The sequence below is a fragment of the Chelmon rostratus genome, chromosome 21 (genome assembly GCF_017976325.1).
Source record: "Chelmon rostratus isolate fCheRos1 chromosome 21, fCheRos1.pri, whole genome shotgun sequence".
Taxonomy (NCBI): Eukaryota; Metazoa; Chordata; class Actinopteri; order Chaetodontiformes; family Chaetodontidae; genus Chelmon; species Chelmon rostratus.
Genome location: NC_055678.1, coordinates 8,605,578 through 8,628,624, shown reverse-complemented (window position 1 = coordinate 8,628,624; position 23,047 = coordinate 8,605,578). Strand labels below are relative to the sequence as shown.

Below are 23,047 nucleotides of genomic sequence, written 5' to 3'. Positions count from 1 at the left end.
GTTCATATCTCTGCTCTTCCAAGGACCATACTGTATATAAAAGAATATATGTTATCGAAGCTGGACAACAACAACAACAGCTGTAGTCACTTTTCACACCTTTCCACATTACATATTCAGCAGCCTCCTTATTGCTTAACGATGATTTTTCAACAGCTGCCTGCTGCTAAAGGCTTTGTGGCCGACAGCTTCTATTCTGGCCTGACTCCCACAGAGTTCTTCTTCCACACCATGGCTGGTCGGGAGGGTCTGGTGGACACTGCTGTGAAGACTGCAGAGACTGGGTACATGCAGGTAATGGCTGACAATTTATTCCCGAGGGGCCACTCCAGTTGCTACGTCGCCTTTACATAGCTGAATGAAAGTGTGTGTATTTAAGGACTTTATTGTTAGTTGATGAAACTGTGAACTGCATTTATGCAGGCCGAAAATTTAACTATTCTGTAGCACGGACGGTGCGCTGATTCCAGCTGTTTCTCCAATCACTTAAACCAAGCAGTTGGTATAAGTGATTAGGGAATAAATGGAAACGCTCAGCACAAACTTTGTTTTGGAATAAACAAAGTTTGTATTGGGGTGGTTAATGCGTCACTGAGCAGTGCTCTTTTTTGATTAATGCATTAATCATTTTTGTCTGAAAAATGCCAGATATGCCCATCACAGATTCCCAGGAGACCTGCTAAAATTGCTAATATTGTCCAACCAACAGTCCAAAACCCAAAACATTCAACTTAAAATGATATAAAACACAGATACAGTATACGGCTGGACTGTGAGCATACTCTCAGGTCAGTGCAGATAGAGTGTGCTTTTTTTTAATGTGTCTGTTGCTTATGTCCATGGTGTTTTTTTGTTTGTTTGTTTTGTTTTTTTTTTGTTTTTTGGTCCTGCCTGTGTTTGGACAGAGACGTCTGGTTAAGTCCCTGGAGGATTTATGCTCACAGTACGACCTGACAGTACGCAGCTCCACTGGCGACATCATCCAGTTTATTTATGGCGGTGATGGTCTGGACCCGGCTGCCATGGAAGGAAAGGATGAGCCGCTGGAGTTCAAGAGAGTCCTAGACAACATCCGGGTGAGTTAAATATGGAGTTGACAGTTTATGGACCTACTTGGCTTAGTTTTCTTTTCTCTTCACCCTTTGACACATAACCTGAGCATAACCCATCTTGTTGCTCCAATTCCAATTGGGTTCTACTCCAATAATTGTCCTATATTTTTGTTTTGCTTGGTCTCTTATGTCACATGTCATGGACAATGAATGTGCACTACCCATGATTGAGTGTTTGGTATGCTAATGTTTAGTTTGTTGTCTTTCAGTAAAAACAAACAAACAAATATCTCGCCTTCATTCAAGCAGGATCAGCAACTCGACCTGAATAAATGAAGCTTTAAAAAAAAAATCAATCTCCTCAAACAAAGACTGGCCGTGTTATCAGCCCTGTACAATAATATCGACGTGAACTGAAAAAGCCAAGCTTCTCTGTCTCATATCATTGTAGCCTCAGGGAAGTCTTTTGAATCTGTGAACACACTATTATTCGCCGGTGCTCTGGAAGAACACACACCAGAGTGAATATTCTCCCCCTGTGAGAAGCTTCCTGGCAGCCAGAGAGGCAGCTCATTAGCAGAGGAGCTTCTCGTGTGAGAACACACTGGAGCTCGATACTTGGATAAAATCATTTTTTGCTAATAAATCATGCAGCATTCGAGAGCCCAGTTAATAAGATAAAATAGCAGGAGGTTTAAATAGATTTTCTCTGCGGGACATTGGTCTAGCTGGCGGAGTGATTTTGTCGATAGTTTAGAACTAATTCTCTGGTTAACATTAACAAAGCAGCTCACATTTCTAGGTTTTTAAATTTCTTACTGAAACACTTTCTGCTGCTGTTCAAGGATTCAGTATCAAAAGGCAGTAAAACAGCCTAGATATTTAAATATGAACTGCTGACAAAGACAGAAATAGATGTTTTAAACCGTTATGAAGAAGAGATTGATTGTAGACCACAGGCGTTTCCGTATTTTTCTTCTATTACGGTGTGATGAGCAGTCTGCCATCAGTGTAAAATGCCACAGTGAGTGTGGTAATTAATACCAGAAGCGTGTTTACAAGAGAAGATTGATCCTGGAGATGGTGAGCTCATCAGGAAAACCCTCCGCTGCCTGTTAATTTGCTATTGACAAGGCATTTTTAATTTAAATGGCACATTTTATACACAAAAGCAATTCAGGGTGTTTTACAAATTGCATATCACACGATGAAAGAATCATAGAGGGGAGATATCAGTCATAGTAAAACATAGTCAAATATGCCTCTCCTCTTAATTGTACAAGGAAACGTCATGATAAATGTTGACAGATCCACCAGCCAGTAGCTCCAGATCTGAATGAATATAATGAGATAAATGTTTCTGTTTCAGTCAAATGGGTCATTTTCTTTTTCAGCTGAGGTTATCAGTAGCTATTAACCCTTGAGTGAGGGCGCTACCAAGAACTGTTGACCTGTGAGTTAGCGTAGTGCTGGCTCCCAGTAATCACCTTTTGATTCCCAGGCGGTCTACACATGTCCAGACGAGCCTGCACTCAGCCAAAACAAGCTGGTCCTCACTGCAGACGCCATCATGAAGAGAGCTGACTTCCTCTGCTGCAGAGACAGCTTCTTGGAGGTAACTAAATCACAGTACATATGAATTATATTAGAGTAGACAAGACTTTATTAACCACACAATGGAGAAATTCACTGTTTCAGAAGGGGGGGGTGCGAACAGTGTTGGAAGGTGCAAATAAGAACAGTGCATTCGTGCACTGGCACATATCAACCTGCCAAAGTGAAGTTCATGCTGAGATAAGTTGTGTAGCTAATTGGCAGAAAAATATTAGGTTCAGCATTCTTAAAGACCTCTCTATCAAGGTTGAACAGTCTATAAAATGTTTCTGTCTGGAATCACTCCAAGTAAATATATACATTAATAATATACTGTGCAATAGAGCAAATATTGTACTTGACTTATCCATAACAGTCATGTGCAATTTTTTGTTTCAATCCTTGTACAATTTTTCAATATTTCCCAAGACTTTGCATTGGCAGTATGTTTTTAGTGTTTTGTATAATACATATACATATATGTAGTCAATTTCTTATTTTGTGTTTTATATTTTTTATTTTCCATTGCCTTCGCTATTGCTATTTTTACTGAGTCTGCCTGTAACACCAAATTTTCCTAGCTGGGGATTGATAAAGTTGATCTGATCTTAAAACCAGTAGTTCATAAGAAAATGTTAAAAAAAAAAACTATCTAGATGAAATTCCTGGCTATGCCACTCACACAATTTTACACCCAATCTCAGGGAAAGTTTTTGAGAACGCTCAATTACAAATAGACGAACAATAAAAAACAGCCAAACAGCCGGGGTGGAAAGATTAGAGGATAAGACTTTTGTATTTTTATTACTGACATCAAATGTAAATAGTGTGCCGTCGATGTGTCTCCCAATAATTTCCTAACTGTCTTTCTTACACCAGGGCAAGTTTTACTCATGTAGGACTATTTTCTGCCATGGATTAATACACATTTGATGCAGTAGTAGGTATCCTGTGAGAGCTGATATATGATCGGATAAGCTTTGGCTACACAGACAATACTTGTTACGAGGGTTAATTCATTGTTGGTTTTTACTTTGTGGAATTTGTTGATGACAAAAAGTTTATTTATTTTAGTATTGCCAGTCATATCAAGAAAGTAAACACAGAAAAAAGGTCCTGTTCTGGACTGGTGCATATTTCTGTGAGAGAAACGTTGCTTTGCAGTATTTTTACTGTAATACTGTTTCACACTTTGCAAAGACAACATGCTGCCTTCAGATGACTGAGCAAAACAAGGCTTGCTGTTGCTTTAGGACAGAACTTAGACCACCTCCTGTCAGGGGTCTCGGTGCAGTTGTTTTGATCTGCACCCGGGTGTGTTTACTGCGTTCACACCTGCCCAAATGAATCGCACCAGAGCGGAAAACGATCCAGGGTGTTATTTAACCGGATTAATAAGTGCAGGTGTGAAAACGCGTTAACACTTGGAGAAAATGGATGATTCTCTCAACGTTCGTGATGATATTAAGCATTTATTGTCGAGTAATGCGCAGGAAACCCAACAGTAATTTCAGATGGATACACCATGAGGAAATGGACCTGAAAACTCAAAAGTTGTGACAAAACACCCAAATGCCCACCTCTATTTCAGAATAAATCTTTCATTTTTGGAAAAAAAAAAAAAAAAAAAAACCCCTCAAGAACAATAAAGGTAAAATTTATCTAGTGCTGCAGCTGTCAACTCATGTTATTCACGGTTTTATATTTGTTTGTGTACTTTTTAGTTAACATGACTGATGGTGCAGTAACAGTCTTGCTAATGGTGCAGCGAGAAAATCATTACACCTCCTGTCACCATGGTGCAGTGCTACTGTAAACCAAGTAGACGAGATGATTTATAGCGCATCCTTGGATTCAGTGTGTCTTTATTGGCTGTCGGCAGTCTGCTATAATGATGAGTAAGAATAAGAGGGTGTAGTAATTAAAGTAGAGAGAAACGCTGTCATTATATGAACTCAAAGTCACTTCCACGTGCTGGCAGTAATACTTGTGAACCTTTCCCCGTTTGTGAAGGAGTTAACCGACACAGGCTCAGAGAAGTACCTGGAGGTATAGTGGCAGAGCATGCTGGCTTGTGGTTGAACTGAATCGAGAATGGTGTGTCAGTGAGAGTTGAAACACATTAATAATTTATCCAATAACCCTTTTGTTGCTCTTGTAAAATAGCGCGTTACTGTGTTTCGATTCATGCTGTGACATCCGGCAGCTCTCTCTAAAGCGCTGCTGTTTTTTAAAAAGCGATTGCTCAGTGTGTCTTACTGGAAGGCTGCATTCTCCACGTCTTAACTGTAATAATAACAGCTGCATGAGATGTGTAGCGTGTGTCAAACAGCATAAAGGTTTGTTCTAAAACATATGATTAAGCCTTTTTGACCTCTGAGAGTGTCTTCCCTCGCCTGTAGGAGATAAAGAAATTTATAAAGAGCATCTCAGAAAGGATCAAGAAGACCCGAGACAAGTACGGCATCAACGACAACGGCACCAGCGAGGTAGGCAGCACACACCATGGATTAAATGTCCATCTATCCTTCAGCCTGGCTATATCTGAAACTTAAATTGCTCGCCTCTCTACTTCATATTGCAGCCAAAAGTTCTCTATCAGCTAGACCGCATAACTCCGACACAGCTGGAGAAGTTCCTTGAAACCTGCCGAGACAAGTACATGAGGTACAAGACCCACATCCCTGTTTTATACTCAGGCTCATCGTTTGTTGCCCATTTTCAGCAAAGCAGCCAAACATGTAGCGTAATATAAATGAGAGAATAATGGCACACGTTGACAGAAATAGTCAAGTTGTCAAGTTGCCTACAATAGTGATAGGATATTTGTTAATACTAATTAGAATGACAGCCATTGCTGTCCCAGGAGACACTAGCATGACTTAAAACTATCTGTACACTGGTAATGGTCCAGATTTTCTGCACCATTTCTGATCCTGTCTCTTGTCATCTGTTTACCCGTCTAGAGCTCAGATGGAGCCAGGCTCAGCAGTAGGGGCTCTTTGTGCCCAGAGCATCGGAGAGCCTGGCACTCAGATGACGCTGAAAACCTTCCACTTTGCTGGCGTCGCGTCCATGAACATCACTCTGGGGGTTCCTCGCATCAAAGAGATCATCAATGCTTCCAAGAACATCAGGTAATTACAGAGGTGCTCCTGTGTTGTACGAGCAGAGGAGCACAAGAAGCTTTTTCATCTTTCAAAGGTAGACAATGCCTTTGTCTCACCGTTTCTGGGAAATCATTGGAAATTATTGATGCCAGACGGCGCAAGTTGGGCATTTGCTGCCAAGTTTTTTAGCAAGTTTTGCAGCTCCAGAGGGCCTAAGCTGCTTTCAGTGAGGCACAACTTTGATCAATTGCCTGACTCCATGGCTTTGATACTGAATCATTCCATTTAGCAAAATGTGCTCTGCCGGGCCACAGAAATGCTCCCTTTGTGTCACAATAATGAATACATCCCTAATTTGTTTTGAGTAATCTATTGAGAGTCCTTTACTCACCACTCAGCACCCCTATAATCACCGCTCATTTGGATGTGGAAGACGACGCTGACTTTGCCAGGCTGGTGAAGGGGAGGATTGAGAAAACGCTTCTTGGAGAGGTATTTCAACCTACAGCGTATTTCACACTTCTTTCCCTTTATCAATAAATCTGTGCCATTATATAGAAGGAGCTGACTGAAAGAGGCATTGATTTCTTGCTGTCCTCTACAGATTTCTGAGTACATAGAGGAGGTTTTTCTGCCAGATGACTGTTTCATCCTGGTGAAATTATCGTTGGAGAGAATAAGGCTACTGCGACTGGAGGTACTACTGGTTCTTTTTTTTACTGACACAATGTGTGAATATGTCAAATGTTTCCCCTCCTCACACAACACTACAGACTATCCGAGACTTCTCTTTAACAATTAACTTGGTGAATGCCATTATTTTATACCAATATGATGAATTAATGATTTCTAAAAACTATGGAAATTCGCCACATCAGTAAATTTCGAGGTTGTTATAAATCCAAATAATCCTTTCAAAAACACTGTAACTTTTAAAACAGGAAATAACACATTTTTCTTTTTTTGTCACATTAAAATCTGACTTCACTGCTGCTGGCGCTAGCTTCATATTTACTGTACAGACATGAGAATGTTGTAGATACTCTCATCTCACCCTCAGCGGGACAGAAAATAAGCATATTTCCTGAAATGTCAAGTTTCTTGATTCAGCCCTCTCTGAATAACTATGACCACGACGAGTGAGAATTTTCACAGACGCAGGAATTAAAAGTCAACATTTGCCACCTTTGCAGCAAAAATTGCATAGCCTCAATTCACTGACATAATTAAAAGAAATTTCATTTGGGAATATGAGGGAAAACACAGTTGAATAGTGATTTGTATGATTTGGATTGCCATAATTACATATTAAAGTGTTTGTCCTGGATATATAATAGCCATGCATGACTCTTGTCTTTGATTTTGAAGTTAAAATAACATGCCATTGTTGAAGCCATGAAGTCTTTGTTCCTCTACATAATGCAACACGTGAAGACTCCATTGCTCTAACAACAGCAGCTACAGCAGAGTTCCCTCTCGGTTTACTTTCTAACAGTGCTGAAACGCTACATTATAGATGAGCGCTGTTGTCTTGCGTGTTGAGCCTTTGATTTCTTTTTTTTCAGGTAAATGCAGAAACGGTGCGTTACTCCATCTGCATGTCTAAGCTACGAGTGAAGCCAGGAGACATCGCTGTGCACGGCGAGGCAGTGGTGTGTGTGTCGCCACGGGAGAACAGCAAAAGCTCCATGTACTACGTGCTGCAGTCACTGAAAGAGGAACTTCCCAAGGTGAGAATCTGCCTTGTGTGTCTTGTGCAGGCTGGCTTTGTTTGATACATAACAAACAGACTTTATGAGACCTTTATGACCTGACTTCTGGAGCACACCCAGCCTCTTTTTCCACTTTGCTTTCACACCTTTTTTTTTTTTTTTTTTTTTTTACAACTAATTCACATTTCAACAACACAATAAGAATGAGAGAATAGAGATAAACACATTTTTACAAAGCAATGCTGCAAGGCCTCATCATGACCCGCGAGGGCTGATCTGGGAAGAGAAAACAACAGACAACAGATGAAGTAAATAAACATATAAAAGTGCAAATAGATAACAGAGATCTCTCTTTACCTGTGCTGAATGCACATCATTGCTGAAATAAGTAGTTGATTAATCACTTACATCATTCATCGAGCAGAAATTCAAAACATTCAGTGGTTCCAGCTTCTCAAATATGGCGATTACCACCTTTTTTTGTTTTGTTTGTTGTCAATATTTCTCAATTTTGTATTATTGTCACTGAATTTCTTTGGGTTTTGGACTGTTGGTTTTGACAAAACAAGACTTTTAACTAGTTAATTGTATTTGGCTGCTTTGGGGCAGTGTAACAAGCTGTAAACACAACAATGGCATATTACCTTTATAGAATTATTTGCTAGAGGGGGTGAACATGTAAACGAGCTTGTAAACGAGTCTATTTACATACTCAGAAGAGAGATCAAATGTATTGCATCCATTGCATACTTAAACAGTCACTTGGATTGTGTTTGTTATCACCTGACGAATGCAAATCTAAATCCAGATCTGTTTTAACTCTGTCTTGGTCTCCACCAACTGCTGAGAAAAATATCAGACTAAATATCAGAGTAAAGCTGTGGGCCATAAAACAGCTAAAAGATGAAGAAACAGTCATTCTGATCATTCTCTGTAGGGTCAGCTGGCCTCTTGAAACATGAGCAATGAGCTTTTTTTCCTTTTTTAACTGTTAACGTTGTTCTCATTGCTCACTTTGAAGGTGGTGGTTCAAGGTATACCTGAGGTGGCCCGAGCTGTCATTCACATTGACGAACAGAGCGGCAAAAGCAAGTACAAACTCCTGGTGGAGGGGGACAACCTGAGAGCTGTCATGGCAACGCACGGCGTGAATGGAAGCAGGACCACTTCAAACAATACGTATGAGGTACCAGCCGAGGGAGATCTAGACCCACTGGTGCTATAGCTTGGATTAGATGCATTATTGCTTTGATTCCACTTCTGCCCTACATCTATCACATGAATCCACATGAGTCTGAGCTGATACCCAGCACATTGTGTTCAACCTGCACAGATTTCCTTGACACATAAAGAAATGAATAAAACATAGGCCGAGGCAATTTGAGAGAGTTTCAGTTCAAGCAGTCACCTAATTTTTATATTATTATATGCGATTATATTTCTAGTTATTGGCTGATTTGGTAAGGATATAAAGGAATATGTGCACACATGTCATGCTGGTGTATTGTGCTGCAGGTTGCAATTGGTTTTGATGTTAAAATGTATCCACGTTATTTCTAGTCCTATGACACGGTGCATGGATCATGGGTGAGACCGCTACCGAGGGAAGGGAGCATGAAGTGGCCTTGGATAGCTTTAATGCTAACAAGTTAGCTTAGAGTTGTGCAAAGTACTACAGCGTTCAGGGAGAACTTGAGCTGTTTCGCGCCTAAATTTGTGGCTGAAACAACAGTTCAAGCTACTGTTCTTATGTCACCTGATGTTGAAACTATAACCTACACCAGGTGATGTGGGACTTTAAGGCTCTGTGTCTGCTTTTAGATGTACATGCTCATGTCTAGGGCTGTCACAATCTTGTCACTTCAGCCCGATCCTCATCCACATGTAGCGCAAATTGTAACCGGATTTACAGAAAATCATCAGAACAAAAAGCAAAGTAATGTGCGTTTCCATCCACAAGCATTATGTGAATATTAGAACGGTTGTGTTCCCAAATCATTTATTTCCCACGAGGCTCTCAGAAAGGGGAAGACGCCTGAAGCATCATGAGGCCAGGAATAATAGAGACAGCTTTATGCTGAGAGGTGTTTCTAATATTTACTCAACTTACGTTGATAGACATGTGGTGGACAGAGTAATAGAAACAGCATAGTATAAAGATATAAAACTACCGCCTCCAAAATGACCATAAAGTCAATCGCCTCTCTAAAATGATTCCTACAAAAGCTGAACATTGTAGTCTGCATAAAGGTAGGATTTATTTGAGGACAGTATAGTTAAGCTCCTTCAGTTTTAATTAGGTGTAGCTAATAAGATGGAAATTGACTGTAATTATCAACATAAATGCAGGTGTGATGAGAAAAATCTGTGTACATCAGCCGAGTTCCATCCACACTTGTATAAGGTTTTCTGAAGGTTCTCATAAAAACGAACTTCCTCCTCTTCAGGTTTTCAAACACCAAAATTGTGCCTCACTGTCCTCATGGGGTCCGACATGAGGACAGCCACATGATACACATGATCGCACCTCCCCCGCTTGTTCTCAGCAGCAGCTTTCTGCTGCATCTCATTCTTGGTGATTTGCGGTTCACAGCCTCATTAGCGGTTTTTCTCATTTGTCTCAGTCAGACGCCACGACATACAGAAAAGTAATGATCTCGTGGCGGTCAGAAGCAGTTACTAACCAGGGTTTTGCTGGGCTGCTTCACCGAGGCCAAACGTCTCTCAGATCAACTCACTGGTTTGTACCGGTGTTGGCAAAAGAAATGAACCGAGACTTGATTAACGTTGTTATTACTGCTGCTCATTTCACATCTATCTCATCTCTACTATAAATGATTAAAGGTTGAATCTTTACTGTAGAATATAGACTAACCTTAGTGTCACTAAGTGACCTGATGCAAGTTGCCATGTGATTGATTTATTTAGTAAATGTGTTGATTTCCTGTGTGATCTTCTAGGTTGAGAAGACGCTGGGTATCGAGGCAGCTAGATCCACCATCATCAATGAGATTCAGTACACCATGGTGAACCATGGAATGAGCATTGACCGACGTCACGTCATGCTTCTTGCAGACCTAATGTCCTATAAGGTGTGACCATTGTACATCTTGTTGCATGTCTTCATCCTGTTTGTGCAGTGAGAGGTAGTTTCACCTGTGCGCATACTGTCTTCTGCCCATAAAGGGGGAGATTCTGGGAATCACCAGGTTCGGTTTAGCCAAAATGAAAGAGAGTGTCCTCATGCTGGCTTCCTTTGAGAAAACGGCCGATCATCTCTTCGACGCCGCCTACTTCGGGCAAAAGGACTCTGTTTGTGGTAAGCCTCGTCTCTGTGATGCAATTTCACTTCACTCTTTGACTTAAATGGGTGTCAACATTTCCTGTGTTGCTGTTTTAGGTGTGTCTGAGTGCATCATCATGGGGATTCCTATGAATATTGGAACAGGACTGTTTAAACTTCTACACAAGGCAGACAAGGACCCCTCTCCTGTCAATAGGCCTCTCCTCTTTGACAGTGCAGACTTCCACATACCTCTAATCACATAGCATTTCAGAGCCTGCTGTCGAAAGACATGTCAAGGTTATCTTCAGCAAATACAGAAGTGCCTGCCCGAGTGTCAGATAATTTCCTTTTGAGGGATCCAACAGAAAATAGGATTGCCACTTCTTTCTTTGCTGTGACGCTGCTGATGCTGCAGACTGGGTGAACGTTCAAACTTCAGATGCTTCACACATGTTCTTTACTGTTTTTCGGGCTTTCTTACTTGTTTGTAAAACAGTGTGTTTCCTCGTTTATTAAGATGCTACATTACCTTACGTTGCCTCAGTGTAATGTATATCGTGCTCCACATAAACACGTGCAGCAGACTTGACAAATATTTCCCCTTAATCATGAAGCACAGTCGATGCCTTTTTGTTTGGCACTTAGTTTTGCATTATAGTATGAAGTGTTTATTAGCATTGCAGCTTCAGTTTGCCCAAAAAGACTTTTCATTCACACTTAGAAGCCCAGTTGAGGTTTGTCTTTTCTGAAAGCAGTTGTATTCGTACAGGATTCAGATCAGCAGCGGTTCATTACGGTTGAAACTTCCCATCCAGTTTGAAGCCTTTTCTTATAACAGTGTAATAATGTATATAATGTAATAAAATAAATGACCCAGAAAATCACGGCAAAGTCATTGTCTTCTGTAAATGCAGTGATTCGAAAATTGAAGGCCAGAATTGTTTACTGTTGAATGATCGATTTCTAAAGGCAGTAACATCAACTTGAGCCCTTTTTTAAAAGTGACATTTTCATCCATGCTGGCAGAAAGGCTCTCCCAGGCTACATCTGGTAGCTGATGTGTCCACCACTGAAGTTGATAAAGATGAAATTTTGTAAAGACATTCATAATCCCCAGATGATCTCATGACTTTTCTTCTAGTGCCACCATGAGATTGATATTTATGATTTTTGGTGAAATGTCTCAGCAATTATTGGATGGATCGTAACTATTTATCTAATCGACATTTCAGTTTGTCCATTACTTTGTTTTACCAGCAAATACCTGAAAAACTACTGACATCAGCCTCAGCTTTAATTTTAGTGCTACATGCTACTTAGCAAATGTTTGCATGCGAGCACTAAATTCAAATGGAAGTGTTTCACAGCCAAAAAAAGAAGCTCCTCCATTTCCTGTGCATTGCATTGTGGGAGAAGTGTCCAGTGTGGGTACTCTCTGCTTTGATTTTTCCCTTTTCTATGTAGTATGTTATGTGAACATACTAAAAATCAGAATCAACTTGTAGTGTGGAATTTGGATGCATTTTTACATCTTTTGTCAGTTTATGATTCCAATTTGCACATGCCCATGGGTGGCAAACATCTGTCCAACATCTTTAGGTTTACATTTTCGGGACACCTTAATTCTTTATGCATTATGCGTTAATTGGACTAATTTAATCTTTGAGATATTCAGGGGAGAGCCTTGCAGTTTTTTTCTTAAGTCAGTGGGAGGGTTAAAAGAAAAAATGACTAAGCTTTGGGGGCTTTGCTTTAATTAAAAAGGGAACATGAGGTTCAGTTCCCCATCCAATAATTTTCATATAGTCGCAAAATTAAAAGACCACGTTTGGATTTAACCAATGTGTGCTGAAAACAAAGAAGCAAGTTGTAAGAGACCATTTTATTCAATTTAAAAATTAAATAGAGATTAGAGCTCACTGGCATTCTGATCTGCATTTTAAAAATACAAAGAAACACATTTTAAATGACTTGATGTTCAAGTTAACACCTTTAAAATCAACAATCTGCAAAGAACCGCGGATAAAAGCCAAGCTGTCGGTACCAAACGTATCATTACAGAACGTGTGATTAACTTTAAATATACACCGTGTTTACACGCCAACATTACAAAAATATTCCACAGCACCTTCAAGCAAACACATTAACACTGAAACTCATTTTGTCCCCTTGTGTGTATGTGAGAGCGTTGTGGATGTCGTAGGGTTTGATCTAAAAAAAAACGTCTAAATTCTGTATGTTGATTTGAGAGCCCGGCTGTTTATTTCAAACATTAAGGCATGCGGCTTTATTTTAACCTTTACCTGATTAAAAACTGTACACTGTCCTGTTTGCAGTTTGAGCCTAGCTGTTCAGTTTAGCACTTAAAAAGTCAAAATAAATCACATGAAATAATACAATTACTCAACTGACAGAAAATGAAAAATCTGTGTTTGCGTTTCTGGCAAATTTATGTGTTACATCAACATGTTTGAGTTTTATTAATCTCATTTATCTGTTATCTCAAGCAATAAAAATCTAAGAGGCTTAACAGAGAGCTTGTGTCGCGTTATTAAAGCAAAGGTTTGCGATTGAATTCACCTGACAGGAGTCGAATGATGCTGAATAGCTGACTTGAACTAACGGACGTTTAGCAGTGCAGTAACTGTTATGCTCGGGCATCTTTTGTGGCTACAAGCACGGTCTTCTGTGTTGTCTTTTCCAAACAACTCCCAGTGTACCATAGCACCCATGGTTTGTGCTCACTGAGAGGCTGAATGCCCTGCAGATTTTTTTTGATTCATCCACTGGTGTTTCATTGTCTGACCGCATTACTCCCACGGCAAGCTCTGTGACACAGCAGAGATATGTTCTCAAGCTGTTTTTGTTTTGAGTCTTTGAACAGCAACTGTGACGCGCCCATCTGACGCACCTGCAGCTGGAAATGTCAACAAACAGGAGGGTGGAGCTCAACAGCTAAACACCTGAACTTTTGACTTGAGATGAGCTGTTCGCGGGCAGCTCTGTCTGGATGGTGGAGATTTTTTCGCCTATTATTTCCAGCGAGCTCTCTCCATGCGAGGATCTCGCAGGGCCCGTCTCTGCCGAGTGCTGCTTCGAGCTGTTGTCTTCGTCTGACGCAAAGAAGGCTTCTCTGCTCCGCGGTTTGATGAACTGCACGGTCAGTTTGGGCGCCTCCGCGGCGACGCCCTGCTGGTTAGGTTTTCGGATGCAGTGGGAGAGGGTGGAGACGCAGCTCTTCTTGAAGTTCTCGTTCATGAAGGCGTACACGATGGGATTGTTGAAGCTGTTGAAGAACCCGATGGCCTGAACGATAGCAATGATCATGTTAAGCGTGACTCCGTCATATTTCTTCTCAAGGTCATCTGGACAAGAGAGAGATCACAACTTACAATGAGGAGCTGCACAGAGAATTGCAATATACACTTAAATGGAAAGTCTGCCATGGTTTATGTGGATGTCCCATCAGTGTTGATGGTTCAAATTCAAGCATGCAGGAGGACATGACCAGTGGAGGCCAACCACGCCAATAACTTTGTTGTTGGCTGCAAGAACAAAGACAAAGGTCTTCATCTACTCCTGCCTTCTGAGGCTGTCAAGAACCAATGAATTTTAGTTTTGATGGAAATGCACCCATAGGGAATGGAATGTGTGCATTTTACTACAGACGGCTATATCAACGAGAGCCAGTAACGGTTCAAGCTGAAGGATGGGTCGACTGTCTGTGAGCCGACTTGAAACTTGTAAGTTTTGCCTTGTTTTATGTTGTTTTGCTGTTTATTTTGTAGCTTAGCCTGTTCAACTCGGTGTTAGCATGTTGCGCGACTCATGTGACTACTTATTATTACTCCCACCGGCTGAGGCACTACTGTAACATGAAGGGACAGTCAAGGGGAATAGTGGGAACGTTAAGCTTCATTTGAAGCTGACTACATAACTAGATTTGTAGGTTGGATGCCGATAACTGTTTTTTGTACGTTGTTTCTTGTACTGTATACAGCAGTGCTTGCTCTCGTTAGCTTTGTTGTTACACAAAAGCCCATTCTAGAGGTCTTCACAGGTCCACCCCAGACTCGACCCGGAACCCACATGGGTTCGGATCCACATATTATATGGTCAATTGGGTCCCTGGTCAGTTTGACAGTATGTGTAGTACCTAGGTCAATCCGAGAAGACCTGGCCATGATCCGACAGCGCTGATCATGATGAGAGCACAAAGTTTTTTGTTGACAGCTTGAAATTGAATGTTAACTTGTTAATAACTATCAGCAGTAAAACCTGTGCCAGGGTCTGAGTTCCGACATTTCTTTGTTCTGCATGGGTCCAAGTCTTAGTTTTTACATAATAGACTGGTCCCGTTCAGGTCTGGGTCTGGCATTTCTTGGTTCTGCACAGGTCCAGGTCCCAGCTTTCAAGTAATCGTCAAATACCGACCCAGTTTTGGGTTGTGCATTTCCAGGTCGTTTTGGATTTGGTCATGAACTTTTGGACCCATGAAGCCCTCTAGCCTGTTCTGTTCTGTTGATTAGCACCCAGCAGCTAACTAGCTCACTGGGCGTCAAATGCTCGCCGGCAATACATCCTGGTCTCCTCGGTCAATACAGCAGGCACTGAGGATTTTATTGCTTCAACTGGCTACATTTACCATCAACGCAGACTGGACTCCAGAAATACTTACAGTACTCAAACAGCATGTGGACTGTGTGGAATGGCGCCCAGCAAACGGTAAATAGCAGAACTATGGTGATCATCATTTTAACAGCTCTTTTCTTTTTCCTGTAGATGGTCAAACAAAGAGTAAAGAAAACCTGATGAGGCGATGGATCAGATACATGTCCACTTGTTACAAATAACAATATGATGGTACTAAAGTTTCCCGCTGAGTTACAGCGAGGAGGGAAAAGTATCAAGACTCTGGCAGTCACACTACTGAATGGACTGCAGCCATTTTAGCTTTGCTCTCCATAATTTGGGAAAATCAGTATCCCTGAACAGTGGTCCAAACTGCTGGTCTGTGGAGGGTGAGGACAGCCATGTGTCTATTTAAGACTGTCTTCACCAGGAAAAACAACGTTGTGTTTGCTAAGAAAGCACCATTTTTATTTTCTTACCTACAAGTATTGAGTTTTTCATATCTGAATCTAATTTCCATGCTCTTCCCTTGCCCCTCAGTCACTTTGGTACATTTCTCATCCGCAAAAAAGCAACTGCGTTGCTTGAAACAATTTGTGCAAACAACACCTCACCTGCTACAGCCTGTAACTTCAACATCCTCGAAATCCTTAGCTCATCACTCAAAAGTTACGCCAGTGCCAATGAACATGCCAGTGTGTTCAAAATGATATGTCCTTGTGCCACTGTTTCCAAACAAGAGTCAAAATTCTTAGCCATGTTGTCAATATCACAGTGCACTCTGGGTATTTTCTGAAGAACTCAAGAAAAGTTCTGTTTTAGATTGCCTAACCTAAACCAGGAAAACCAGTTGCAAGCATCATCGTCATCATCGTCATCATCGTCATCATCTGGCATCAGATGCCTTGCCAAAGAGAAGCAGTTCCAGTCGTTGCATCAGAAGTAAGTGTGATATATGTGTTCAATAATTTAGTATGGCTGGGGTGACCGCCAAGGCCACCCTGATGCAATTGCTAGGGGTGCCACTGAGTATGGCTCTTGAAGGATGCTATAAAAATGGAGATGGCCATTGACGGGAAAAAGGTTCACTGGCACAGTTCAAATAAAATGAGAAATTGCTTTTTCTGATGTGCACGGGTGAGATTGCTGTGGAGGTTGAACTAAGAAAAATTAAAAGCAGAAAAAAAACCTTCATTTTCAAAACATTCTGAGTGCCGTGTGCTTTTGCTCTTGGTTCGCCCTCCTGTCTCAACCAAGCACACAGTAATCAGACAGCATTACTGGAGCAATCTACATCTGTGCTCAGAGCTGGAAGGAAGGCCAGTGTAAGATTCTGGTCATGCAAAGCTTTCTTTTGTGAAGCGGCTACAGCTCAGCGTTGGCTTAAAGAGCCCCAATAGAAATGTCTGAAGACGTATGAAAAAAAAAATAATGTAATGCCACAAAATTGCGTCGGCTGTAGGCCTTCAACTCAGATTTAAGGTGAGCACAGAGAAACTTTCCGCTTTTAGGAGATGAACGTGAAAACAGTCCAGTGTCAAACTCTGCATCTTTCTGCACGGTAGTGTGCAAACACCTGAGTGAACACATGTTTGAGTAGACGGGGACACGAAGTACAGAACACACCAGCTGTGTTGCAGATTGTGGCATCATTTGATGTACCTCAATTAACACCAGACATCTCACATACGAAAGGCAAAGTAGAAGGTACAGTAGCTTGGTGGCAAATGTGATAAAATTACAGCCTTTTTGAAGAGAAATTGGACAGATGCACTTCAAGACTTACTGCATCAACATTTTGAATCCCTGCCTGCCATCTGTCCTCTTCAGAAAAACTCCTGCAGATGTTTACAAGCAGTAGCAAAGTAAGACAGGTGCAAACATGAGGTCAAGCTGGATGGATGGGTGCGCGAAGCGTCTACGGTTCGCTATAACCACGAAGATAAGGGTTTCTCCCTTCCCTTAACTAACCTTACTTTTCGAGGCCTAAACTTGACAAGTTTAAGGGACAACACGATGAGAACGGTGCTGTAGGTTGTCAAACATAGACGCTGTACACTGATCCATCCACCCTGACCTTTTTGCTACGTCTTTCTTTACTGAATGTGAACACACAGACAACAACTGATTTTTAGCACTGTTTTAGCTCTAAAAGTTGCCTAAAGTTAAAATAAGTCAACTTTGGCGACCTTGGAGACGCCGCTGCCGTCTGGCCTACCTTGAGATCTTACTGATCTCCCTGTGGTTCATGGTGTTGAGGACTGAGGAGTCGCCCACCCTCTTGCGGATCCACAACTCGATGCCAATGCGCGTGTAGAGGAACAGCATGGCAGCCAAAGGGAGCAGGAAGAGGGCCACCATGATGAAGGTGGTGTACACCTGCCTGTGTGTCAGAGAACGCCAACTCTCCTGACAGCACACGTGGTAGTGATCGTACAAGAAGTCGTACTTGACCTGCGAGGGGGAGGGAGAAAAGCTTTTAGCTCTGGAGGAACAATCAAGACAGGAAATGGCTCTGGCTGACAGGGTGGTATTTATGTGAGACACATTTGACATTAAAGCTGATGCGGATAAATCATGACACAGAAACTGTTCGCAACAGTGGGATTGTTCTTTTTAAATTTGCATAACATCTGCACTTCTTGCCACTTCTAGCCCTCCAGTTGACCTGAGAAGAGCAGCTGACGGGCTGGTGTTACAGCTGCTTTGATGAGCTTCACTTCCCCGGCACTAAATAATAGAATCAGTAATATTGTTCATATAGTAAATAAATTCACCCTATTCTGTACTACAATCCACAAAATCCAGAAAAAGTTAAGATGTTGTGCAAAACATAAATAAAACATAATGTTTAATTTGCTAATCCTTTTTGACACATACTCAACTGAAAACAGCACAAAGACAATATATTTAATGTTTGACCTCCTCAGCTTCATTGATTTTTCTAAATATCTGATTTTTCTGAATTTGATGCAGCAACACGTTTCAAGCAAGTTGGGACAGGAGCAATTAAAGACTGGGAAAGTTGTGGAACGCTCCAAAAACACCTGTTTGGATCATTCCACAGGTAAACAGGATGATTGGTAACAGGTGATAGCATCATGATTGGGTATGAAAGGAGCATCCTGGAAAGGCTCAGTCGCTCACAAGCGAGGATGGAGCGAGGTTCACCACTTTGTGAACACATGACTGTAGAAAGGATGTTACGACATGGGCTCAGGAACACTTTCATAAACTGTGTCAGGAAACACAGTTTGTTTGCCAATGACTGATTTTTTGGAATCAGGGTTGTATCTCTGTTTGGACTTAGAACATATGTGGTACACTTCAGAGCTGAAAATACTCTAATTCTTCAAATAACACAGTCCTATTTCGCAAATTTTCACTTTTTCACTGTGTTATGCCTACAGTCACGGTACACTTTATTTTCTACACACTGCCATTTGCTGTAGATATTCTTTTTTGTGCAATACTTTTTCATTACTACTGTTAACTATTTTGCTATTTTATTATTATGTATATGTATGTATGTATCTTTTTACTGCTCGCTATTTTGATATTTTATTATGTGTAGTTTGTTCTTTGTAGTCTTATTTTCACAATTTTTCACTTTCACTGTGTGTAATGCTGCTGCTGCACTGCAATTTCCCAGCTTGGGATTAATAAAGTCTATCTATCTATCTATCTATCTATAGATCTGTCTGTCTTTCTAATATCTCTTTGAAATACTCATACAGTCACTTATGATTTTTCTCCACTGTGTTTACACCCAGTGGCAAACCTAATAAGATCTTAATAACATATGTTGTTTTGTAGCTACTCAACGGTGAATTTATGATATTTTTCTCTTTTCTATGATGTCAGTATAATAATATAGTGAGTAACAGTCCAGAGTCGCTGCTGATAATGAGTTTTGTCCAGTAGTCACAGGTTCTGCTGGAGCAGCCACATGTGAACAGAGTGGGCAGAATATTCATAAAACACCCACATCATGCTCACTGAGAAACAAGAGGTCATGCAAGGCAATAATCCCCACAGTAATCTGCCAAACAGAAGCAACATCGGCATCACTTCAGTGCCACGCAGAGTGAACTCCACGGGTCTGAAATCAATCAACAAGCTGTTACTCTGCGAAACCAGCTACAAAAAACACTATTCATATTGCAACACAATTTTTTTTTTTGCTCTTCCCTCACTTGTGAGACACACACCCCTGCAAATGTGTTCTGTAGCTTATATAACTGACTCATGTATGCCAAAGTAAAGTCCTTACAAACTCAGCATTTTTCTAAATCACTGAAAAGCTGATTTTAAAGGATTAAGAAGTTCACCAAAACGGCAATACAAAAGGAGGGTCAAGCTGTCCCTTTAAGACAGACGACACCCTCCACGAGAATAGACGGGTAGAGCAAATGGCAGAAAAGTGACAGCGAATGTGAGCGGAGCAGAGGACAAGCTTAGCATCAAGTTGTCAGTCTGGCAGTTAATGTACAGTATAGGTTGTGGTGTGTCAGTTAGTGAGGCAGCTTGTCAAGACCAACCAAAGTCTTGCCTGTTGTTTCCCAACTGCTAGAAAAGTGAAGGGGGTTTGGTCTGGAGGTCTGGGAACAACCCTGCCTACATTTAAGAGTCCTGTCTGCAGTGGAAACACATCTAAGGTTGAGGTATATGTAGATATGAGTTTCAAGGGTATTACACTGAAAGTTAGCTTGAAATACAGTAATTCATGGTCATCAGTCAAGAATTCTATGTTCTTCTGTACTAAATTAGCTTCTTGTTATATTCAGCTGTGTAATAAGAGTGATTTCGCTTCGCCGTCACAGATGAAAGAAGTTAATGAAAGGTAATGGGTTGCTTTGAAGGACACAGCTTACCTCCAGTTGTTGCACAAACAACATCGGTGAACCCACTATCACTGAGGCGATCCATACAAGCCCTGCAGAAAGCAGACATTCACATAATTTACATCTGACACCGACAAAACGAAACAACCTGTAGATGAAACTGAAGTTAACTTCATTCACAGCAGCCGCATGATTGAATTCATGTTTCGCATCATTAACAAGCTGCAAATCCGGTTTGTAACTCCGCAAATGTGAGAATGCAGTCCTCTGATTTGCCGCGACATGCTACGCCACCTGAAGTTATTATGCTGCTTTCCTCATTTCTTACCTAAAATATCAACACTCACTAACCTTGTCACTTACTAAATACACACAAAAATCAAGGCCGTTTTGAATCACCACTTAAGATGAGGAAACACTGAGCACATATTTTTCATTCTAGTGCCTGACAGGTATCTGGGTTTTAAGACTATTATTGATAGTTTAGATTAAAAAAAATCCAATAACCCTCAAATTTCATCATTAAAGAGTTGTGACAAATATATATTTTTAAAAAACACAGTTGAACAATACATTTTAACATGCAAATAAGACCATAAACCTAAACAAAAAAAAACAAGAGTGAAACCATATTAAATTCATCGTATATAATACTTATGTACTGCCACTTCTTTGCAAACCTGCAAAAATACACATTGATGTATCTACTGTATGATATCAGCCTAACACTGCTCAGTACTGCCTCGACTGGATCTCACAGTATCGTATAGCGTTAATTCGGCGGGGGTGGGGTAGCCATCATACATGTGTGCAGCCTTTAATTTACACAAACACATAAGCCACTCTTGCGAACAGAATACCTAGCATCTGGTATGCTCTTTTGGGTGAGTACTGCCTCCTCATTTTCAGTGGGAAGACAATGCCCTGGTATCTCTCAATGGCAATGCAAGTCATGGTGAGGATGCCTGTCACTATGGCTGTGGTCTGCACAAAGGGAACTGTTTTGCAAACCAGAACCCCTGCAGGGAAAAAAAAAAAAAAACAGAGGGATGAAATAATGACATTGAGAAACAGCAGAAAGAAACATGCATTTCGACTTTTGTTCACATCACTTCTTTTGTTTGATCATGGATTGGGAACAAAGGTGAGCTCCTCCTCATCCTTTTCATCTGGACATGAGGTTTCACTGAAATGACAAAACTGCCACCTCTGGTAACACTTGAACACACAGTCATCACACACAATACACAGGTAATGATCTGGAGCTGGAACCCAGGTGACCCACATGGTAAGTCCACCCTGATTCACCCTGAACTAATTGTGAGCGTATTTTAATAGGTGCACATGCTTTGAGCCGGCCTTCTATTGCTATGATACATTCATTGCTTACTACTGACTCATTAGCTATTAGTCACATTTCTATACAGTGTCCTCGCTGGTACTCAATGACATGGTAACTCAGCTCTTTAGCCTTCAAATGTAATGCAATAAAATAACTAACTAAAATCAGCCTCAAAGAGTTGTTTTTTTCTTTTTTTTGCAGGAGTATTGCGAAGCATTGCACTAGACAATAGCTGTGTTTATTGTATTGTGTCCACCCTGTGCAGACTTTGGCATCACAAACGGTTCGATAGCTCTTCATTCATGTGTTTCAAAATTTCTGATGCCTACACACAAGGCTGAAAGAAGAAAGAAAGCATGCTGTTATTGCAGAGCTGAAGAGTTCCACTGTGCACGTGGCATTCATAAATGCCTTTATTGATCTGTGTTGTAATGTTTTCTATTGTCTTTGGGTACATTTTCCACATATCTATCCTGCAGTGAAACAACATTGACTGCACAGTTGACTGTGCCCTCCTGCTGTGGGTCGCTTCAGGTCTGAATTAATATAGAAAACCTGCAGGTTCTTTACACTGAACCCTCTCCAGCAGTCATTTACAGGGACGCTGGCTCCTGTGGGGCTGTGTGGATTCTGCTGCTGACATAACAGCCTAAGTTTTCTTTGTTTTTACTCCTGTTTGTTCAGCACAGCACGGAGCTGTGTTTGGTTTCATTCATTATTCGGTTACTGGAGTGGCAGTTGCATGATAATTACTTTTCTTCACAGTTTATTCAGAGTAAATGACGGATTTTATTGCCTGCATCATTTTTATTTAGATGCATTTGCAAGGCTGTGCATGTGCATGTGGAATATAGACATGCATTTAAAGCCTAATTGTTTTTCTGTTTGCAAGTGAATGCATTTGCAAGACAACAATTAGGCTTTACGTGCATGTTTACAGCCCTCATGAGGACTCAAAGTCGTTCCCAGAGCAAATAAGAGAATACAGGTTTGAATGTGAACCACATTAGCAGTTTCCTTCATTTTCAAGATTCAACTCATATTTGGCTGGATGATGAGACATGACCTTAAACAGCATGGAAGCGAAAATTTAGAGGTTTAAAACTCACCGCCGAACCATTCAGAGGAGATGTTCTGCAGCAAAGTGAACGGTATGCAGAAGAAAGTGATGAGCAGGTCGCTGACCGCCAGTGAGCAAATGAAAATATCTGTCGCCGTCTGTATCGCCCGTTTCTTCACAACTATGTAGATGACCAAACTATTCCCGGCCAGCGCCATGACGAAAATGACCGTGTACATGATGACAAAGGTGGTCTTGGCGCTGTACGGCAGCTCGGGGATGTAGACGAGCGGCTGGATGTTGTAAGTGTTGATGAACTCCTGGCGGCTCAGGTTGTAGTACCGCAGCATCTCCTGCAGCACTTCAGGAGTTATCTTGGTGGTCCCCTGGCCCGAATCTGTGGAAGCTGCTGCCAT

The 23,047-nt window shown here is 41.1% G+C and overlaps 2 protein-coding genes across 2 annotated transcripts in view; one reads left to right on the top strand and one right to left on the bottom strand.

Annotated features, from left to right (window-relative positions):
• polr3a (polymerase (RNA) III (DNA directed) polypeptide A) overlaps positions 1-13,266 on the top strand; it is a 24,052-nt gene extending 10,786 nt beyond the window's left edge. The window contains exons 19-31 of the mRNA XM_041962500.1: positions 157-294; positions 906-1,076; positions 2,554-2,667; positions 5,048-5,134; positions 5,230-5,312; positions 5,612-5,782; positions 6,154-6,247; positions 6,360-6,452; positions 7,321-7,485; positions 8,489-8,653; positions 10,428-10,559; positions 10,654-10,786; positions 10,868-13,266. Of these exons, the coding sequence (XP_041818434.1) occupies positions 157-294; positions 906-1,076; positions 2,554-2,667; positions 5,048-5,134; positions 5,230-5,312; positions 5,612-5,782; positions 6,154-6,247; positions 6,360-6,452; positions 7,321-7,485; positions 8,489-8,653; positions 10,428-10,559; positions 10,654-10,786; positions 10,868-11,016 (1,695 nt within the window). The 3' untranslated portion in view covers positions 11,017-13,266. The remainder of the gene's footprint in view (positions 1-156; positions 295-905; positions 1,077-2,553; positions 2,668-5,047; positions 5,135-5,229; positions 5,313-5,611; positions 5,783-6,153; positions 6,248-6,359; positions 6,453-7,320; positions 7,486-8,488; positions 8,654-10,427; positions 10,560-10,653; positions 10,787-10,867) is intronic.
• LOC121624680 (pyroglutamylated RF-amide peptide receptor) lies at positions 12,629-23,047 on the bottom strand. Its single transcript, XM_041962501.1, has 6 exons — positions 22,681-23,047; positions 21,090-21,248; positions 20,260-20,321; positions 17,604-17,839; positions 15,432-15,529; positions 12,629-14,118 (listed from the first exon to the last, which is right to left on the bottom strand). The coding sequence occupies exons 1-6, from the start codon at positions 23,045-23,047 to the stop codon at positions 13,709-13,711; spliced, it is 1,332 nt and encodes a 443-aa protein (XP_041818435.1). The 3' UTR covers positions 12,629-13,708.